This window comes from Vigna angularis, chromosome 3, assembly GCF_016808095.1.
Source record: "Vigna angularis cultivar LongXiaoDou No.4 chromosome 3, ASM1680809v1, whole genome shotgun sequence".
NCBI lineage: Eukaryota > Viridiplantae > Streptophyta > Magnoliopsida > Fabales > Fabaceae > Vigna > Vigna angularis.
This window is the reverse complement of record NC_068972.1, coordinates 30950221-30968316: the sequence shown is the minus strand read 5'-3', so window position 1 is coordinate 30968316 and position 18096 is coordinate 30950221. Positions and strand designations below refer to the sequence as shown.

General features: G+C 34.0%; 2 protein-coding genes across 4 annotated transcripts; both read right to left on the bottom strand.

Annotated features, from left to right (window-relative positions):
• Positions 1-902: 902 nt before the first annotated feature.
• Positions 903-3877, bottom strand: LOC108325703 (putative homeobox-leucine zipper protein ATHB-51). 2 transcript variants are annotated; one of them, XM_052875003.1, is made up of 4 exons: positions 3555-3877; positions 2773-2990; positions 2060-2379; positions 903-1408 (listed from the first exon to the last, which is right to left on the bottom strand). In XM_052875003.1, the coding sequence occupies exons 2-4, from the start codon at positions 2861-2863 to the stop codon at positions 1148-1150; spliced, it is 672 nt and encodes a 223-aa protein (XP_052730963.1). In that variant the 5' UTR covers positions 2864-2990; positions 3555-3877; the 3' UTR covers positions 903-1147. The 2 variants fall into 2 exon arrangements, with proteins under 2 accessions (XP_052730963.1, XP_017414288.1); XM_017558799.2 differs by lacking the exon at positions 3555-3877 and having other exon boundaries at positions 2773-3017.
• A 7373-nt stretch (positions 3878-11250) lies between these two features.
• On the bottom strand, positions 11251-17294 carry LOC108326131 (F-box protein PP2-A15). 2 transcript variants are annotated; one of them, XM_017559419.2, is made up of 3 exons: positions 16773-17294; positions 16583-16701; positions 11251-11991 (listed from the first exon to the last, which is right to left on the bottom strand). In XM_017559419.2, the coding sequence occupies exons 1-3, from the start codon at positions 17094-17096 to the stop codon at positions 11529-11531; spliced, it is 906 nt and encodes a 301-aa protein (XP_017414908.1). In that variant the 5' UTR covers positions 17097-17294; the 3' UTR covers positions 11251-11528. The 2 variants fall into 2 exon arrangements, with proteins under 2 accessions (XP_017414908.1, XP_017414909.1); XM_017559420.2 differs by having other exon boundaries at positions 16791-17294.
• Positions 17295-18096: the final 802 nt, after the last annotated feature.

Genomic DNA, 18096 nt, shown 5'->3' with positions numbered 1-18096 from the left:
ATACTTACTATTTTATTATAACAAGTTTTGACAACATCGTAAGGAACTTGTGTTTCAACTCAAGACAGTTTTAACATTTGTAACTATTTTAGACTTATGTTTATGTTTTTCAATTATCTTTTTATACTTTTTAATACGTCGTTTGTCTATAAATACTTATGTTTTTTCTATTGATTTTGTTTATGTTTAATATTTGTTTTGAAATACGACTTAGTGATGATCTAGTTGTTAGAAACAAAATTTCAGTACCAAAACTAACTAAGTCCCAAACCAAACAATACAAATCATCATAAATGAAATTGTATTTAGCGCAGGCTGGACTTTGATACATGTATTTTGCACATATTTATGTCAAAGAATTGAGTAAGCTGATTAAAACTTTGATAGTAATTAAGAAAATCAAACTCAACCTTAGAAAAAGTTTCAATTCTCAACTAATTAAACTTTCAATTACTACATATATATATATATATATATATATATATATATATATATATATATATATATATATATATATATATATATATATATATATATATATATATATATATATATATATATATAATATTTTTTCAATAAACACATTTTTTTCCCTACCTTTTTTCTTGTTGTCATATCATATTTTCTAGAAATCCATCACCTCTCTCTTTTATTTTAGTTTCCCTCTTTGACTAAGTATAAATTGGTGTTTTAGGTATTATTCATATGCAATAGAGTCTTCCTCAGCCCAGTTAGAAAAAGACTTTACTTGCGTAGACGGACACTTCACTTCATGAAGTAATTAAGACACATTCAAAACATTAACATTATAGTATAGAAACAAAGATTATAAAAGTTTTAGCGATAAACAAGGATCATATATATAAAATAACAGTACGTAACAATTAACGATTTTCATGCATCTTGGAATGGACTAATAAAGTGATGTCTGCAGGAACAGCTATTTTAACGTCATAATTATCGTACCAACCAACAACATGCAGGTCTCTCTGCTCGATCGCTTTGATTTGATCTCTAATGTCAGTTCCTACGGAAAAAGGGTTTTCCATCACCTTAACTACACACACATTACGTTACCAATAAATTAAGTTAATTAACTAAACTCATCACTCGCAATATTATTATTGGAAACACAAAATATTATTCATTAGGGATAGTAAGGGACCCCAGGCCAGTAGGGTAGTACTGGAACTGTGTTGTAATCTTCCAAAGTGAAAGAACAGTTTCCTTCTCCAATATTCTGATGATGATGATGATGATGCTGCTGCTGCTGCAGTGTTCTCCGTTTGGAGCAACGCAGAGCCTCTGACGTGCTTTCTACTGTTTCTTCTCCAGAGATTTCTGTGTAACCTGTTGACACTTGTGTTCTAGAAGCTTGCTCTCTCAGCATACCCTTCAACTTCATTACCTGCACACGCAAAACAGCTAAAGGAAGTGACCAGTTCCAAAGAATGAATGTCTACTTCATGCTACACTTCACCAAAGCACCAATCATTACGTCATTGCAAGCACCGAAAAACAGTGTTTTGAAAAAGAAAAGGAGTTGTGTAAGTGCTGCTAAAAGTATATTTTCTCAAATCTGAAAGAAAAAGGTTCAACAGAGTGTGTGTATGGCTCTATGAGTGCTACTTGCAAGCATAATTAACTCCAACTCTGGTGCATCCAAGAGAAAACCCAGTTCAAATTTATCACCTTTTTTTTCTGGGTATAGAAATCTCAATACGTGTCTACAAAAGACTGAGGTGTCTATTTTGAGATTAAAAGAAACAGAAAAGAAAAATGTAATCGATATTATGATATCAGAAGAAAAGGATAGACATGGAAAGCGACAAATGGGTGATTGCACTATCGTCACGTGTGTAAAAGTTTGAGATTTGGGAACATATTGTTTAAGAAAATAATTCACGGTGACCCAATACCAGATGACATGTATACAGGGAAAGAAAGAGAGAGAAGTACATATATCATAACTAGTGTGTGATGTGATAAAAAAAAAGAATGAAAAAATAGTAATAAACGATGATATATCTAATCACTGTGTTGTGTAAATGTAACCTACCTCTTCCTCTAGCTTCTGTTTCTCCTTGGATATGACATCAAATTCCTGTTTAAGTGAATCGTACAAGTGTTCGAGTTGCTTGTTCTTCCACCTTGCACGCCTATTTTGGAACCAAACAGCAATTTGGCGAGGTTGAAGCCCTAACTCTTTGGAAAGCTTCATCTTCCTATCAGGGTCTAGCTTTATCTCCTTCTGAAAACTACTCTCCAACGAGTCCAACTGGTCAGTCGTTAATCTCTTCTTCTTGTCCTGGTTCCCGCAGTTCATTTTTTCCATGGACGAACTTGACTCTGCTATACTTTGTTGCTTCACTTCAATTCCTTAATTAAGTAATAACAGACAGAAACAGAAAGAGAGTTTTTGGTGAACAAGAGTTGCAATTTTCTTAAAGGGTTGAGTGTCTTTTTTAACGTTGACCGAGCCAAAATATGAGATGTAGTTGCCAAATTAACTTGGCTGTTGCTTTAACATAGGAGTATACCTATTCTATTGTGTAGCAGTTGTTGAAGAAAAGCAATAATTATGGAGCGTAATAGCTCGAAGTGGAAGTTACTATTCATTCGAAATTTACAAAAATAGAGTGTGGAAAACGTAAAAGAGTCAGTAAAATGCATGGTAGAAGGGAGTAAGTAGTGAAAAAGAAAAGTAAGTTGATGCCATTCAAGGAAAAGGGTGAAGAATGGTTTTAGAAGAAGAGTAGATAGTTAGTTTACCTGGGTATGGTGTGTAGTTGTAGTTGTAAAGGAAGCCGAAGGAAGAGTCTGGTCGAGGAACATAACGTCTTGTGCTTCCATTCCACTCCATGTCTGCTCTTGTTTTCTTGTCTCTCTTCCCTTTAACTTATCACACTCTTGCTCCAAGCTTTATATGGACCTCACTTGCTTCGGCAAATACATGGACCACATAGGCAGTGAAGAGAAGATAGAGAGAGCTGATAAATAGAGTTTAAGGGATTAGATTCCTCTAAGAGAAAAATAAAAAGAAAAGAATAGAGTTTATGGCATTGAAAGTTGTACTGAGAAGATTTAAAACAAAGGTGGGTATATTAAGAGAAGGGATGTGAATTTGGTGAGGTTTTTGTTGCGTGGATGATCCTACTTCACTTTTGGGGCGCAACAAAGTATTGTGTTTAATGCAGAGACCGTACTAGAGAGAGTAGGTTGGGAAGAGAGAGAGAAAGAGAGAGAGAGAGAGAGGAAGGCGTGAAAAAGGGAAGGCATGTGTCAGTTGGCCCCCAGGAAGGCTTGAAAGGGGACCATATTTGATCATAGACCTATGAATCGAGTGTTTCAATTGTGGCACTATCTCCTTGTGTTAGAAGAAAAAATGGTGGCAGTTTTGCAAAATGGGTAAAATGGGTTAGAAAACGGGAAATTAATAGCAACATAGGAGAACTCCTTTGGCCCTCAAAAGAGGGTACGTGAACCTGTCATCACTGCTACACTCATATGAGACAAATAAAGGAAGGTAAATAAAACACAACACATAGCCTCACCTCACTCACTTGTGTTTCTTTGAACCTCCACCTCTCCCTTTCACCTTAATTATATCTTTGCAGTGTCACAGAGAAGAAAGCTGAGACAATCTCACTTTCACCTCTCCTGTCTCTAGATCTATCTATCTGTTGCTTCCTTGCACAAAATCGGGATCTGGGTTTCCATTTCAATTTTCCTGCAAACAAACAAATCCATTCATTGTCTGTGCTTTCGTTTGGTGCACAGATTCCACTGGTGTTTCTCTGTACCTTTTGCTCCCAAATTAAAGCAGAGCTTTGAGCGATAAGGAAGGCCTTTCTTTCGGCCCCAAAATCCTGACAGAGATAGGTGAGACAAAGCTCTTTGTAGTATCCAACTTCTACTTCTGCTTCCCCTCCAACTTCTTTCTCATCTCCCATCATCACTTACTTAATACTCTCCTCTCATGTACCACTCATAATAATAATTCATATCCCACTATCTCTTACATTACATCACATCACATCACAAACTAATTCTTCCATTTCTTCAATCATCTCTCATTAATTACCCTCTCACAAACAAATAATTAACTCATCATCTTTTGTTACACAACAATCTCATTCATAAATTCCTTTTATTGACGTTGCACCCATATCCCTCAAATCATATAAATGTTACCATTCTTTTAGCTTTACTTTAATTAATTGCTTATTTCTTTGTGGGCCTTTTAAAGAAACCTATTTATTTTAGTAAATGCATTCGACCAACTACAATTGCTCTTTTATAATACTTTTCGTTGCTTTTTTATTTCAGCCGTGGATCTAGAGTAAATGTAATGATTGATTATATATATGATTTATTAAATAACATCTTCTTATACTGTTATATTAAGAAAAAAAATAAAAAGAAGGAAAATATGAAGTAACCTTAATTAAATGTAACTTATAATAGAGTTTTGTTGGAGTGAAAAAGATGAAAATTAATTATTTCTTAATAAATAACACTTTTCTCTTTAAAAATCCAAACTTGAAATGTCAAATACAAAGGGATGGCAATTTTCATGTCTTTTGGATTTTGGAGGTTCTTCTGGGTACTATTTCATTTGACTACGGAGACAAGGATATATGAGGAAAAAATCCCACGAAACACATTTGATGATGTTGATGCGATCTTTCCCACATGAAATCTATAAATAAACCACATTTTAATCCTTTTAATGGAATTTAATTTCTGTGTCTTAAATATTATGACATAGATATAAAAGTTCTACGTAAAACTACACTATATTAAAAGTTGTCAAAACTAATTAATACTTAATTTTTCTACTGGTTCTTAGCATAAAAAAATCACCTTTTATTCATAAACAATGAACTTTGCTTACATAAACAACAACTTTATATTAAAAAAACACCTTACCGATGCATTTAAACAGCTTCCAGAAGTAACAACATTGTTAATGATTTGGTAGAGGAGAAAAAAAGAAAGAGATTACGTAAGAAATGATACAATAATGAAGAGAAATAGATCAAAAAATTATATTGCATGAATTGCTGTATGTGCATCGTATCTCGATATCAAATAGTTTAATATTGAATTTTTAATAATATATGGTTTGAATGTTATAGGACATTATCACGAGGAGTTGTAAGGAGTGAATGAGCATAGGAGAAAAAAAGTTACTAGAAGCCAAGAAAATTGGGAACTGTAACGGAGGAACATTATGAAAACATAGAGAGTAAGAGAGCCCCACGTGAGCACCATTCTCAGAATATCACACCTTCTGAAACTTCAACAATGACTGAGGATGTTCCAGTAATTTGTCTACGTGACCACTCTCAATTAATTCATTTACAGACCCAATCAGTTATAGCTTAATCGACCATTAGGTCAAAAACAGATCAAACTTCTCTAGCTCTATGCCATTATTGTGTTTACTCATCTTTTTTACTTTTTGTCATGATCGAAGAAAGAAAGAGTACAAATTTGTCAAACAAGAAAAAAAAAACTAGTTACTCTTTTTTTTTTATATCTGATTATGACAACGTAAACAGAATTCTAATTTTGGAGGGCACACAAATTTGTTTGTATATATATATATATATATATATATATATATATATATATATATATATATATATATATATATATATACATGTTACAAAGCAGATTAAATAACATTGCTTTATTTTTGCTGAATTTCTTAAAAAATCTGGATTATAGAAGGATTATTTATAGTTTACTTAGCTAAATTGTTAGAAAAGCATAGTTTTATCAAATTGTTCAGGGAAAATAAATCTCATGATAGATCATGGTTATGAGTAGTACAGGTGTAGAAATTTGATCCATAGAGAAAAAGTTCAAGAGGGTTTGGAGTTAATGCACTAAAAATCAAATGCTGTCACGTACATATAGGCCACAAATAGTGTCAGAATTTTGAAAAAAAGAAAAGAAAAACAAACAAATGCACTTTTACCCTGATGTTTAAACGTTTCATAATGAAAGAATTTCAAGTGTTTTGAGTGGGAAAATAACGAACTTGTTTCAATATAAATGCAGTGAAAGCACTTTTTTAAGTGTTGAACGTAAGAACATAATAGTAAAGTAGGATTAAATGGTAACTGCGACGCTGAGCGATAGAAAAAAGTTAGGTAGGTTTTTATTGTGCAGGTGCTCCTTTGAAAATATGAGTATCACATATTTATGGCAGCACAAGAATTGTTTAGTTTTAAAACTTGTGTGCTTCATTTTTTAATATTAGTGCTTTGTTCATATAATCAGAAGGAACTTTATGGTATATATATATATATATATTGAGAGTGTGAATGGTGATTTGTATGTAGAGTAGGGTTGTTGAAAGTTTGATATTGTTTTGAAAGTTTCGAAGGACTGAATCAAAGTTGAAGTGTATATTAGCAGAAAATGTTAGTGACTGCATGAACAAGTTGTGACGCATCAGAAGCATTATCTTCAGAGGAGAGAGAGAGTGTTTCAGCAATGGTACCACACACATACTGAAAACACTAAGCCAAACAGCAATGGGTAAAAAAGCTAAAGCCTTTATTCTAGCTAGGTTGCCTATGGTTACTTACCAAATTATTTTGATCCCAGTGCTCTCTCTCACCACAATTAAGCTCCCATTCCAAAGCCATAAACAGAATCAAAGACTGGATTTAGTTTAATAAAATCATATTATATGTATAATATATAAAATGAAAGAGATGAAATTATTATATATATGTGTGGCCTGAAATTTCATATCAAAGTCCAATGAAGCATGCATCTTTTTTTGTAAAGCCTGCAGAACTAAGTTAAGGTCACGTTAAATCCAAAGATTAGGTCAACCTCTTTGAAAAGCATTTGCAGTGCCAAGAATGATTTTGCATGAAACACATTTTGCAATTCTAGTGTAAGTTACAAAACCACCTACAAACTTCACTTTCTGATCTATGAATAAACCAATAAAGGAAGGATGCCACATTTCATATTGCTACCACGAATGCCAATTTTTAAACAATTTGCCAAAATTAAATTCATCAATTTTGTTGTCGTAAGTGAATGTGAAGTGCATTTGTTTCCTAAGATTAACTGAAGAGATTCGGCGAGAAAAGAACGTGATTGCAATCAAAATTACTCATTTGGATCGAGAATTTGAAGGCACAAGTACGTAAGGGAATCGACTATGGAGTTAAGAGAATTAATTCTCTTCTTTATTATTTCTAAAAAATCGATTCTCCTTTTTTAATAATCGATTATGTTGTGTTTTTCTTTAACCAAATCAATTCTTCCTTACATAGTGTGGTGGTCTCTTAAGATTGGAAGTGGTTGTGGGTAATTGCAGAAAAGTTTGATGCATTAGGAAAAAGAAGAACCCACGTTCAGAAAGAGTGTTTAATATATATTTAATAATAATAAAAATAATAATAATAATAATAATTTACACTAGTTACATTTATCCTAAAGGATAAAGTGGTAATTATCTTATTTTATTCATTAAATTTTTAATCTATCAAACTAATAATATGATCACTCATAAACTTTAATCTCAAATTCTTTCATTTAAGACTATATTTTCCTTAATCCTAACAAGCACATTTTCACCTCATCTTCTCTTCAAATTTACTCTCCCAAATTCATCTTCAAAATCCAATGATAATATATAGAATATGTTTAGTCAATAGCCAATGATTAATCACTTCATATACAAGGATTTTTTCTACATGTTAGGACTCAAGCTTTGAACGCATACTTTCAAATGTTGAGATTAGACATTCTTATAAATGCAAAAGTTTCAAATGGAATTAACATTTTTTTATTTCTTCTATATAAACTTTTATTTACACAGAAGTTTAAAGATTGAATCTGTAATGAGTAAATAAAGTTACGTGGCATATATAAAAAGTGTGATAAATGGGTAGTTGGAATAAAAAAGTAGCATTGTGTAAGAAGTGTGAGAGTGGGTGATTAAAGGCTATATATGATTAGGGTTGGTGAGTAATCGAAAGTTAGTAGTGTAGGTCGATTCCATAGATGAAATCTTGGCCTAAGTTTTCTGACATTTGGTCTTGCATTGTGTTGTTGTAGCTATAGGACTGCTTCACCACAATGGTATGATCATTTTAGCCATAGAATGTGGTTTAGGTTGAGCTAGCTTTTTCCAACATTCAAGACTCTAAGTTTTTCGCACTTTGGTCAAAGATTCTTGGGCTAAGGACTATTTTGGGAGTGACCATTTTGCCAGTTAAGCTAAGTGTTTTTGGGTCAAAAAAAGCATCTCCAAATTGACTGAAAAGGTAAACGGGTTGACAATGTTGTGTCTAAAGTCTCTTCACTTTCAATGATGAGATAAGGCTTAGTGTGAGGATTTCCCTATAACCTCCTTCAAAGGGTTTAAAGCATCTTCATCTTTTTCAACACTTTTCCCTCATAGGTCTTATATACATTTCATTAAAATCTTAAGTGTAACAACTCTTCTATTACAACTTTAAACTCAAACAAACAAACAAAAATGTATATATTGGTTCCTTAACATTTCCAACAAACATCAACACTTGTGGAAGCATTCATCTCAAGAATGTGTTCCTTCCATCCAAATTAGGTTTTCAAGTTATACTTAAAATGTTAAGAACCCTTTAAGATTAGGTTATATTATTTTCATACCTAAAAATATTTTATACATTTCACATTTATTATTTTATTGGTTAATCTCTCTTTTTCTTTATAAATACAAAAATTCATTTTTTTATTCTTAAAAAAAATAGATTATCACGTAACTCTTCTCTCTTTTTATATATCAGCATCAATCAAGTACTCTTATTGTGCCAAAAAAAAATTCCTTTTTAAAATTAGGAATATAAATGGTATGAAAACTTGTTATTTTTACACTACCAAAGAAGAAAAATATCAACTTTATTTTCTAAAAGACGAAAACTTAAAGATATTTAACTTTTTTTTTTAATTTTATTTTTCCGTTTTGCTTCATTCCATAAAACTTAACATAATTAAGATAGTTATTTTTTTTCTTTTATCTAGAAAGAATTTAGGACTTTCGATAGACCGACACACAATTAATCGATTTGAGTTTAAATTATACTTTCAATTACAACTTTTCAGTCACTAAGTTATTCTAATAAAGTCAAAACATTTGTACTTACAACTTTTGTAAACATATATACTCATATTACATGAAAAGAAATCTAGTCAAATTCTCTCTTTATTTAAACTAATTAGAGATTTTATAAAAGAAAAATCGCTTTCATCTCACTTTTGTCTGATTTTTTTTTCCTTTCCTTTCTCATTACATCAGTTATTACTTATGTCAATAATTTTCTTTCTATTTTCTTAAGTTCATTAAAAATGAAAATGAAGAGCGATATTTTTTCTTGAATCACCGTTGATTTTTTAATGGATCCATCACTATTTGATAGGTGGTCACGCCAATAATGAATATGGCTACAGCTACGTGGAAGAACCAGGATTTTCATATATAACTTGTTTCAAACTTATCTTTATCTGAAATATATTATTTAAAAGATTTTGACGTATTTGGAATAGAAATTAACATTTTATTTAAATAATAGCCAGAAGTATTTTTTACTAAATGTAACATAGAAATAGGTTGAAAAGAAGAAGAAAAGTCCTTCACATATTTAGTAGGGTAGTACTGTTCTTTTACAGGTTAGAATAAGGTCAAAATAACCCTAATTATGAGCCTGGTTTTCCTTAACCGGTGTCAGAAAATGGTCTGTCACCATAACCCAAATTCTACGCATTTTCTTTTTCCTTTGTTTTATTTCAAAGTGGAAAGAATAAAATTTAAAGAATGTGGGCACCATGCTATGTGCTAGCTGGGAATAACTAATTTTATTAAATTAATTATAAAAAATTCAAAAAGCTAAATATTGAAGATAATTAAAATTAATGCTAATACTTATAAAATATTTCGAAATTTATTAAATAAATTTTTAATTGATATTGAGATATATTTTTAAAATAATTGTAACTTAAAACTTGAAAAATGTAAACGTTAATATAGATTTAAAAGTTAAATTGAGATCATTATTATATTTTGAATTTTTAATTATTACACTTTTAATGATAAGCAATTTTATATATAAGAATTTAATTTTGAAATTAGTAATGTAGTTAGTATCGTTGATGACTAAAATTATAAAATATTATTACTATAACAATAAGTTAATTTTGTAAATTTGTTAGCTATTATTGTAGTATTTTCAAATCAAGGGATGATAGAAAATGAAAAATGAAATGAACGTATAGAAAATGAAAAATGAAATGAACGTTAAGAAAATGGATAAATAAACTGAGGGGCAGTGCTATCTGGGCAATATCTTTTTGGAAAAGGTGATATACTGGTTAATCTTGAGCCAAATTTTAATTAACAAGGTTGTTTATATGCTAATAACCAATGTTTCCTATAATATAACATGCTTCAAAACTATTTAAAAAAAAATAAAGTAACTAAGTATTTCCAAATTTTAAAAGTAAAAATCCTAGTATAACAATTAAATACCCATGGAATAAAATTCTAATACTTGTTTCTTTCAGCTAAATTCAAATTTATGCACCAAAGAGTAGTTTACATACGAAATTATCACCATATCACATTATCTTACCTGCACTTAGACTGCATGCTCTAGAATGTTTCTAAATTACCTGAACAAAACTGATTCAACTATCAAAACGCATGAGACATACTCGAAGGCTATAATTCTGCATGAATCCATCACCAAAGGATGGAAGGTGTAGTACAAGGGACCAACAAAAGAAGAATAATTCTTGGCTGAAAAACTTCAGATTTGTGAAGTAGAACCAGGACAACAAAACATGCTGCTGGACTTGCATCACAAATTATTGTACAGATAATGTAATGAAATCCGAATAATTATGTTGAAGATCATTTGAATTACATAGGTTTCAATTGGTGGCAAGGAGAGGCTGAGTGATTATGCTAAGTATTATGCTGAAACGGCAACATGAGAAGAGCAAGGATATTAATGTTTCAGTTATCTTGTAGTTTTGTCTTTGTAATTCAGTCCACTTTGTTTCAGTTGTATTCTAGTTTTCTCTTTGCAACATGATTCTCTTTATTTTGAATCTTTTCCACTGCTATTATAAAAAGTTTAGAACACTCCAAATGTTCCTATTATATATATTGTTTATTGTTCATAAAAGAAATATATCCTATACGCCCTACATCTGCAAATCAAGCTTGAGAAGGCACAAAGAACATCAATTATAAAACTCTTTTCCTCCAGATAAATTATCAATCTAAAGTGTAAACAACTAAAATACATTGAATACAAATTATTAATACACAGCTATAGAGGATATACACACCCATAGGCAGAAAAGGATATTAACAAACCAGAAAAATGACATTCTCCAAATTGTAAACTTTTTTTTTGGTTAAGTATAAGCTGTGGTAGATCCCAAAAGTGTACTCAGGGTGTCTGACATCAGTAAAAGAAACAAGCTTCCTGTTCTGCATATGGCTATTTCAAAATGCATTTCCTCTTGCGCTCTCTCAAATCACTTGGTATAATAAATACAGAATCTACACAAAGGCCACCTTTGGAATGTGTACAATCAATCTGTTTCATGGAAAATCTAACTTGAGTTGTAGGCTCTGATCCACTGACAATAAACTCACCCACCTTATAATCTATCCAGTATCCACGCTTATGATTTCCATATGTATCATCAATCTCACTTTCATCCAAACAGTATTCACATGATGCTTGCTGCCCATCTGAAGTAGACAATTCAAATTTCACAGGTTTTATATCCCAACCATGGGTGTGTTCATAATTACAGACACGCCGTCCAAGCCTTTTGGAAAACCGTCCAAGGTGAAGCCTGAAGGAGAGAGTATAAATATCAGCAGGAAATGGAAATGTTACCTCCCCATCCACTTCAAACCACCATATTTGCTGCAAATACGCCACAGTGTGAAACCTGAAAATCATCTAAGGTGTAACAGTGCTGACAGATTACAAGAACAAACGGAGAACAAAACAACTTCTAGATTGATATTTGCAAGTGGTACAGTTCGCAAAAAGAAATGCGAACAGAATAGAAGTTGACATAACTAAGCGTTAACAAGGAGAATTACAAATGTTCGTTTATTACGGGCAAACCAACCTCCACTATATGTTTAATAGAATGAGTAATGAGTAGGTTCAATCAGGTTGAGCATTTCAAGGTTGCACATTTGATGTCAATGAATCTATACAGAACCAAATTGCAATCAATACTTAAAAAATATCATTCCAAGTAACACATATTTGAATATTTCCCTCATCCAGATCAAGGCTGGTATATATAGAAATAGAGAATAGTACTGTTCGATTTTTTTATTTACATGTAATGAATTATGAATCTAAGACCGTTGTAAAATGTTTTCCTTTGAATATTGATGTAGCATTTCCTGGTGAAAAAGAACGTCAAGACTTTAGTTAAGGAATTTATTTCCAAGAGAACAAAGTAATACTGCTGTCAAGTTGTCCATACAATTCAAATGAGCTTAACAATAAAAGCAGGCTAACTAAGAGAAGCCATATCAAACATGGAGCAACCTTCTGGATTTCTTGCCCAAGGGAAGTTTGGTTTAGTATGTAAATTACATTGGTCTCTCTATTACCTGAAGCAATCACCCCATGCTTGGTTTGGTAAATTAGTCATATTGTGCATCTTTCTAGATAGAAATGGAGAAAGGAAATCATTCATTGTTTTATTGTCGTACTTCTCCTAGGAAGGGTGTTTATCTTATGGTCTATGTTGATAATAGTGTTACAAGAAATGATATCACTAGAATTGCCTAGTTGAAACAACATTTACTCAACCACTTTTAGTTCAATGATTTGAGCTATCTAAAATATTTTCTTGGTATTGAAATGTGGCAACGAAAGTGTCATCCTTTCTGATAGATGGGGCCCAAGCCCAATTATCTTTTTAGCATTTCTTTTATTTGTTATACAATATATGTACAATTTGTTAGGCATGTGGTAGATAGGAGGGAATTTTAGTCCTATATATAGACATTTCAACACCTTTTGTAACTCACTTTTGAGAATAATGAATTGATTTTTCTCTAGAGAGAACTCCAGAATCCAAGGGATTTCCTCTAGCCACCTTCCACTCACATTTGCCATTCCTTCATTTTCCAATAGCAACTTCTCACTCCTCCACCGTAGCATCCACTTCAGCACGCTTGGCAGCCTCACACACGCGTCATCAGCCACGACTTCACTCGCGTTTTCTCACTCGAGAATTCCTCCTCGCAGAAGCACATCTTCATCCTCGAACCTGAGCTCTGAATACCACTTGACAGACGGGCTCCGAGGTGGATCGGCGAGGAACCATGAAATCTGGAGTAGATCAAACTGACGAACCAAAGAAGCAGTGGAATAAGCAAATAGAACGAGGAACCCTGGGTTTTGGTGTCGAAGAGGGACAGTGACGAACAAACCCTAGATTCGAGGGTTTGTTCGGTGTAGGTTAGAGATCTGGTGATTTAGAACGATTTAAACGGTGGAAATGGATGGCACCAAGGATTCGATTGGTGAAAATGAAGGAAAGGGCGAAAATGGAGAAAACAAACGGTGGATTGATGGAAAACCTAACGGACTGTCACTCTCGTTCACTAGGCAGTTCTCAGTAACTCCTAGCGAGAAAAACCGAGGGGTGAAGGAAGTCTCCGATGGACTATCACTCTCGTTCACTAGGCAGTTCTCAGTAACTCCTAGCGGGAAAAACCGAGCAGGGAGTCCCCGATGGACTGTCACTCTCGTTCACTAGGAAGTTCTCAATAACTCCTAGGTTGCAAAACCGAGCGGTGAAGGAAGTCTCCAATGGACTGTCACTCTCGTTCACTAGGAAGTTCTCAGTAACTCCTAGGTCGCAAAACCAAGCGGTGAAGGAAGTCCTCAATGGACTGTCACTCTCGTTCACTAGGATGTTCTCAGTAACTCCTAGGTCGAAAATCGATCGGTGACAGAAGTTCCTGATGGACTATCATTCCTGTTCGCTAGGAAGTTCTCAGTAACTCCTAAGCCAAAAAACCAATAAGTAGGTAATGTTCAAAATGGACTACCACTCTCGAAAAAGTCCCTAAAATATGTGCTACATGAGAAGAAATGTTATGAATAGACTCCTCTATCATTACAAGAGTTTCAAACGAATACTTGGAGCACACTCCAAATCATGTTCATTAATCACAACTTATGGAAAAAAGCAAAGACGTTCAACGTCGGGAATATAAGAAAAGACGCGTAGCAACACAACAACAAAAATCGATAATTTCAACTTTAAAGTACTTGTCTTTAAATCCTTTAAAAGATTGGGAAAACAGCTCAAGTAGAGCGTTCCCCAGCTCATAAATTAAGGAAACCCACCCCTTCTTAATGATCGGTCGTGTACGGAAATAATACAGAAATATAGCTGGGGTCAGCCTTATGGCAAGAACCTCACACATTATAGCAAAAGCTTGAATGTAACCCCAGCTGTTAGGGTGGAGTTGCAAGGGAGCGACATTTAAAGTCTTCAGTACACTTATTTGAAATTCGCTAAAGGGAAGTCTTATGTACATATCATAAGGTTGGATGCAGAAAGGATTGCTGACGATTTCAGAGGATTGTTGTGTTTGTGAAAGAATTGACGGTTGAGTAACCAAAATGATTTCAAATGTCTTCTCGCATTTATGAGGGGTAACCGACACGATTAAAAGCAATATGAGCCGTAAGATTAAGGTTAGTCCTGCAGTCTTTCTTGCGAGACTCTACAGCTGCCTCAAAGGCGGGAAATTCAAATCATTATCTAAAGATGTTGGGGTCCTCATCCAACGGTGTACAATAACGAGCCCTAACCCAAGCGCCTATCATAAGTCCTATAGTTAACCTTTCTTTAAAACCGAATGGTTAATTTGGACTTAGGGGGCATATGTATGGTATATGGCATGCGCCGAGCGATCAGAAGAGTGGGTTGATCGGTCCATATGTTGTGGTGACTAAAGCAAGTTGTTTTGTCTACAATGGGTTGTAATTGGGCTAGCGTCTAAGTTATTGGTGTTGGGTCCTCATCCAACGGTGTACAATAACGAGCCCTAACCCAAGCGCCTATCATAAGTCCTATAGTTAACCTTTCTTTAAAACCGAATGGTTAATTCGGACTTGGGGGGCATATGTATGGTATATGGCATGCACCGAGCGATCAGAAGAGTGGGTTGATCGGTCCATATGTTGTGGTGACTAAAGCAAGTCGTTTTGTCTACAATGGGTTGTAATTGGGCTAGCGTCTAAGTTATTGGTGTTAGGTCATAATAGGACCAGCGCTTGAACTTTGGTTAGTGGGCTAATAATTTAATTGGGCCAATAACTTAACTATTAACAAAATAATTCAGGAGATTGATAATTTATAATGGTTTCTGAACGACAAATCCGGGAAAAGGTAAGTTGGTATTATTTGATTCATCAAGTAGCCTATAAATATAGGGCTAAACCACAAAGGTAGACACTCTTCACTAAATATTGAATATTCCGTTGTGAGCATAAGCTCTTTTAGCAAACGCCTAACTTGAGCATCAGAGTACCTTTTACGGGTGCTCACCCCATTCCGAAGTGAAGGAAGCGAAGCAGGAGATCCAAGCATTGAAGGACATCCAGGCATCTATCTACGAACCCAAAACCCCATCCATTATAACAAGCCATGTTTTTTTTTTCTCAAAATTTGTTCAAGTAATCATGTACGAACAAAACATCTACCATTTATCATAAATCCATGATTGAAGGCCCAGGTAAATATACAAAGAATTAGTCTATTTCAATAACTACAGTCCTTGTCCAAGAGAAGATGTCAAATAATCACCAGAACGAATCATGTCATGACCTTAGAATCCACAATAAGTTTAATCACAAGTACATAACACCTGCAGCAGTGCAACCAAACCAATTATGTTTTACTACATTACTCTGCTTAATTTAAGATACATGCACAAACATTTTGACTTGAAATATCAGACCACACATCATTTCTTCGAAGTTTCCTGGTTATGGAGGAGTACACGAGTGTAATATAGTCATAACCACACTATCAGCAGGTTCAGCACATTCAATTAGGATAAAGCAGTTAAGGGTAGTTACTCCCTCCTCTGTCTAGAATACCTTGTTTGCAATGAATCAATGGATCTGTTTTAGTTCCTCTTAATGTGATTCATGGTTCTCTCTGTTCTTTATGAAAACTAGGCTTTACAAGGACAAGTGAGGAAAATGGTAGGGAAGATAAAATTAGAACTTCTCAAAGATCTTCCACTTGTTTGGGTCTTTAAACAAATGAGTGGAAATGAGATATAATTGTAAATATGATTAGATAATAATGTAAAATCGCTTTACAATATCAGAACATCAGTCAATTTAGTCACATAATATTTTGTTTCTAAAGTCAACATTCATATTTTCTTTCCATTTTCTTTTGAATCAAACAAGAAACACATTATCATCAGTGTATCCTTCTTCTTTCTCGTGATACAGCTTTAAAGACAAGTAAATCTAACCTAGATTCTTCAGTAGGAATCCAATTCCAATATCTCCGGTCATCAATTCCAGTAATCGCCATCGCCCTCGCCGAAATCGACATGCAAACCCTTCCAGTGACTCTGTCCAGCCACACTTCCTGCAAAACCCAAACAATCACTAAAATCCCTAAAAGTTTCAGCAGCCCCTAACTAACCAAAAAAAACTGACCTGGAGAGCACCACCCACCTTGTGGCCATCGTCGAAGGGCAGGGGCCGTGAGAGGAGCGCGAAAATGTCCTTCTTCGAGAGATTCCGGTGGCGCTCCGGCGGGACCAGATCCAACAGATCCTGGTAGTTGCGCGGCAGCTTGGCCTCCCAGACTGAGTCCGAGGAGGCGGCGCCGCGAAACGCGCGGTTAAGGCGAGCGAGGTTGCAAATCTCCGGCGGCGTGAGGTAGAGGAACACGCACGCCACGCAGCTCTCCGGAATGTCGCCGAGGCCCGGACCGACTGTCGAACCGTTGGCGCCGAGGCTCGACAGCGACGCGCCCATGCTCCTCGTCCTCCTCCTCCTCGGTCCTCACTTCATGGCACGCGCCCAAACGAAGCTCAGCGAGGGAAAGTAAACGCGTGGGAAACTGAACACTAATTGATCCTTTTCCGTTGTTGTTGCATGGTTTGTTGCAGGAGTTATGGTTGCTGCAGTTTTTGCTGTGTGTGAAGTGTTTGTGGGGTTTTGATTTTGGAATTATTTCCGTTTGGGGCAAATATTATAAGTCGTGTCGTAGCCACGAGAGAAGCTAAGGTGGGTCCCGCTTGGATGACAGCTAGAATTCGCTGTGGAGAGGTCTACTGCTGAGGAGTTGGGCTCCGCCGTTCATTTTGCCCACACAAGTGAATAAAACAAACATCATCATCATCAACGTGAGTTTTCAACCTAGGACTGATGTGGAGCTGCTGGTTACCCTTAAATTTGTTAACTTCCTTTAAGTTTTTTTAAGTTTTATGCATACAATTTTTTATGGAGGCTTTTTGTTCCTTCAACACAAATCATGCAATTTACAATGTAATTTCTAAAAGAAAATTAATAAGATTGGTGAATTAAAAAAATTAGGCAAGTCGTGTTTATAAAACACGAATTTATATTAAAGAAAAGTTCTACAAATATAATTTTTATTTTTATTTTTCCTCATATAAAAAATGTGGTTTGTTTTGTATATTTTTTTTATACCAAATCATGCTTATTAAATATAACTTTGGTAAAGGAAAAAAAGTTAAAGTCACATTATTAATAATTAGACTTAATTACTATTTTTCTCCATATTTTTTATAACTTTATTTAATATAGTTTTCTTCTTTTACGTTTAATTTGATTATTTTTAAATTTTGTTTAATTTAATATTTTTTCATAATGTCGCTAAATTGTTAAATAAAGAATTACACTTTTTGAATGAGTTGTATGGCTTTTTGGATGAGTTGTATAGTTTTTTTCTACGACATATATGAAATATAAAATACCATGGTCACCAATACTACAAGACAGAAACAAATAT

Excerpts from the sequence above, each read along its gene's own strand:
- LOC108325703 (XM_052875003.1), bottom strand. The coding sequence starts at position 2,863 with ATGGAGTGGAATGGAAGCACAAGACGTTATGTTCCTCGACCAGACTCT. Across the intron at positions 2,380-2,772 it reads CAACTACACACCATACCCAG|GAATTGAAGTGAAGCAACAA; the intron begins GTAAACTAACTA and ends TACTTAATTAAG. Across the intron at positions 1,409-2,059 it reads AACAGAAGCTAGAGGAAGAG|GTAATGAAGTTGAAGGGTAT; the intron begins GTAGGTTACATT and ends TTGCGTGTGCAG.
- LOC108326131 (XM_017559419.2), bottom strand. The coding sequence starts at position 17,096 with ATGGGCGCGTCGCTGTCGAGCCTCGGCGCCAACGGTTCGACAGTCGGT. Across the intron at positions 16,702-16,772 it reads AGGTGGGTGGTGCTCTCCAG|GAAGTGTGGCTGGACAGAGT; the intron begins GTCAGTTTTTTT and ends TGGGTTTTGCAG. Across the intron at positions 11,992-16,582 it reads ATTCCTACTGAAGAATCTAG|GTTTCACACTGTGGCGTATT; the intron begins GTTAGATTTACT and ends GATGATTTTCAG.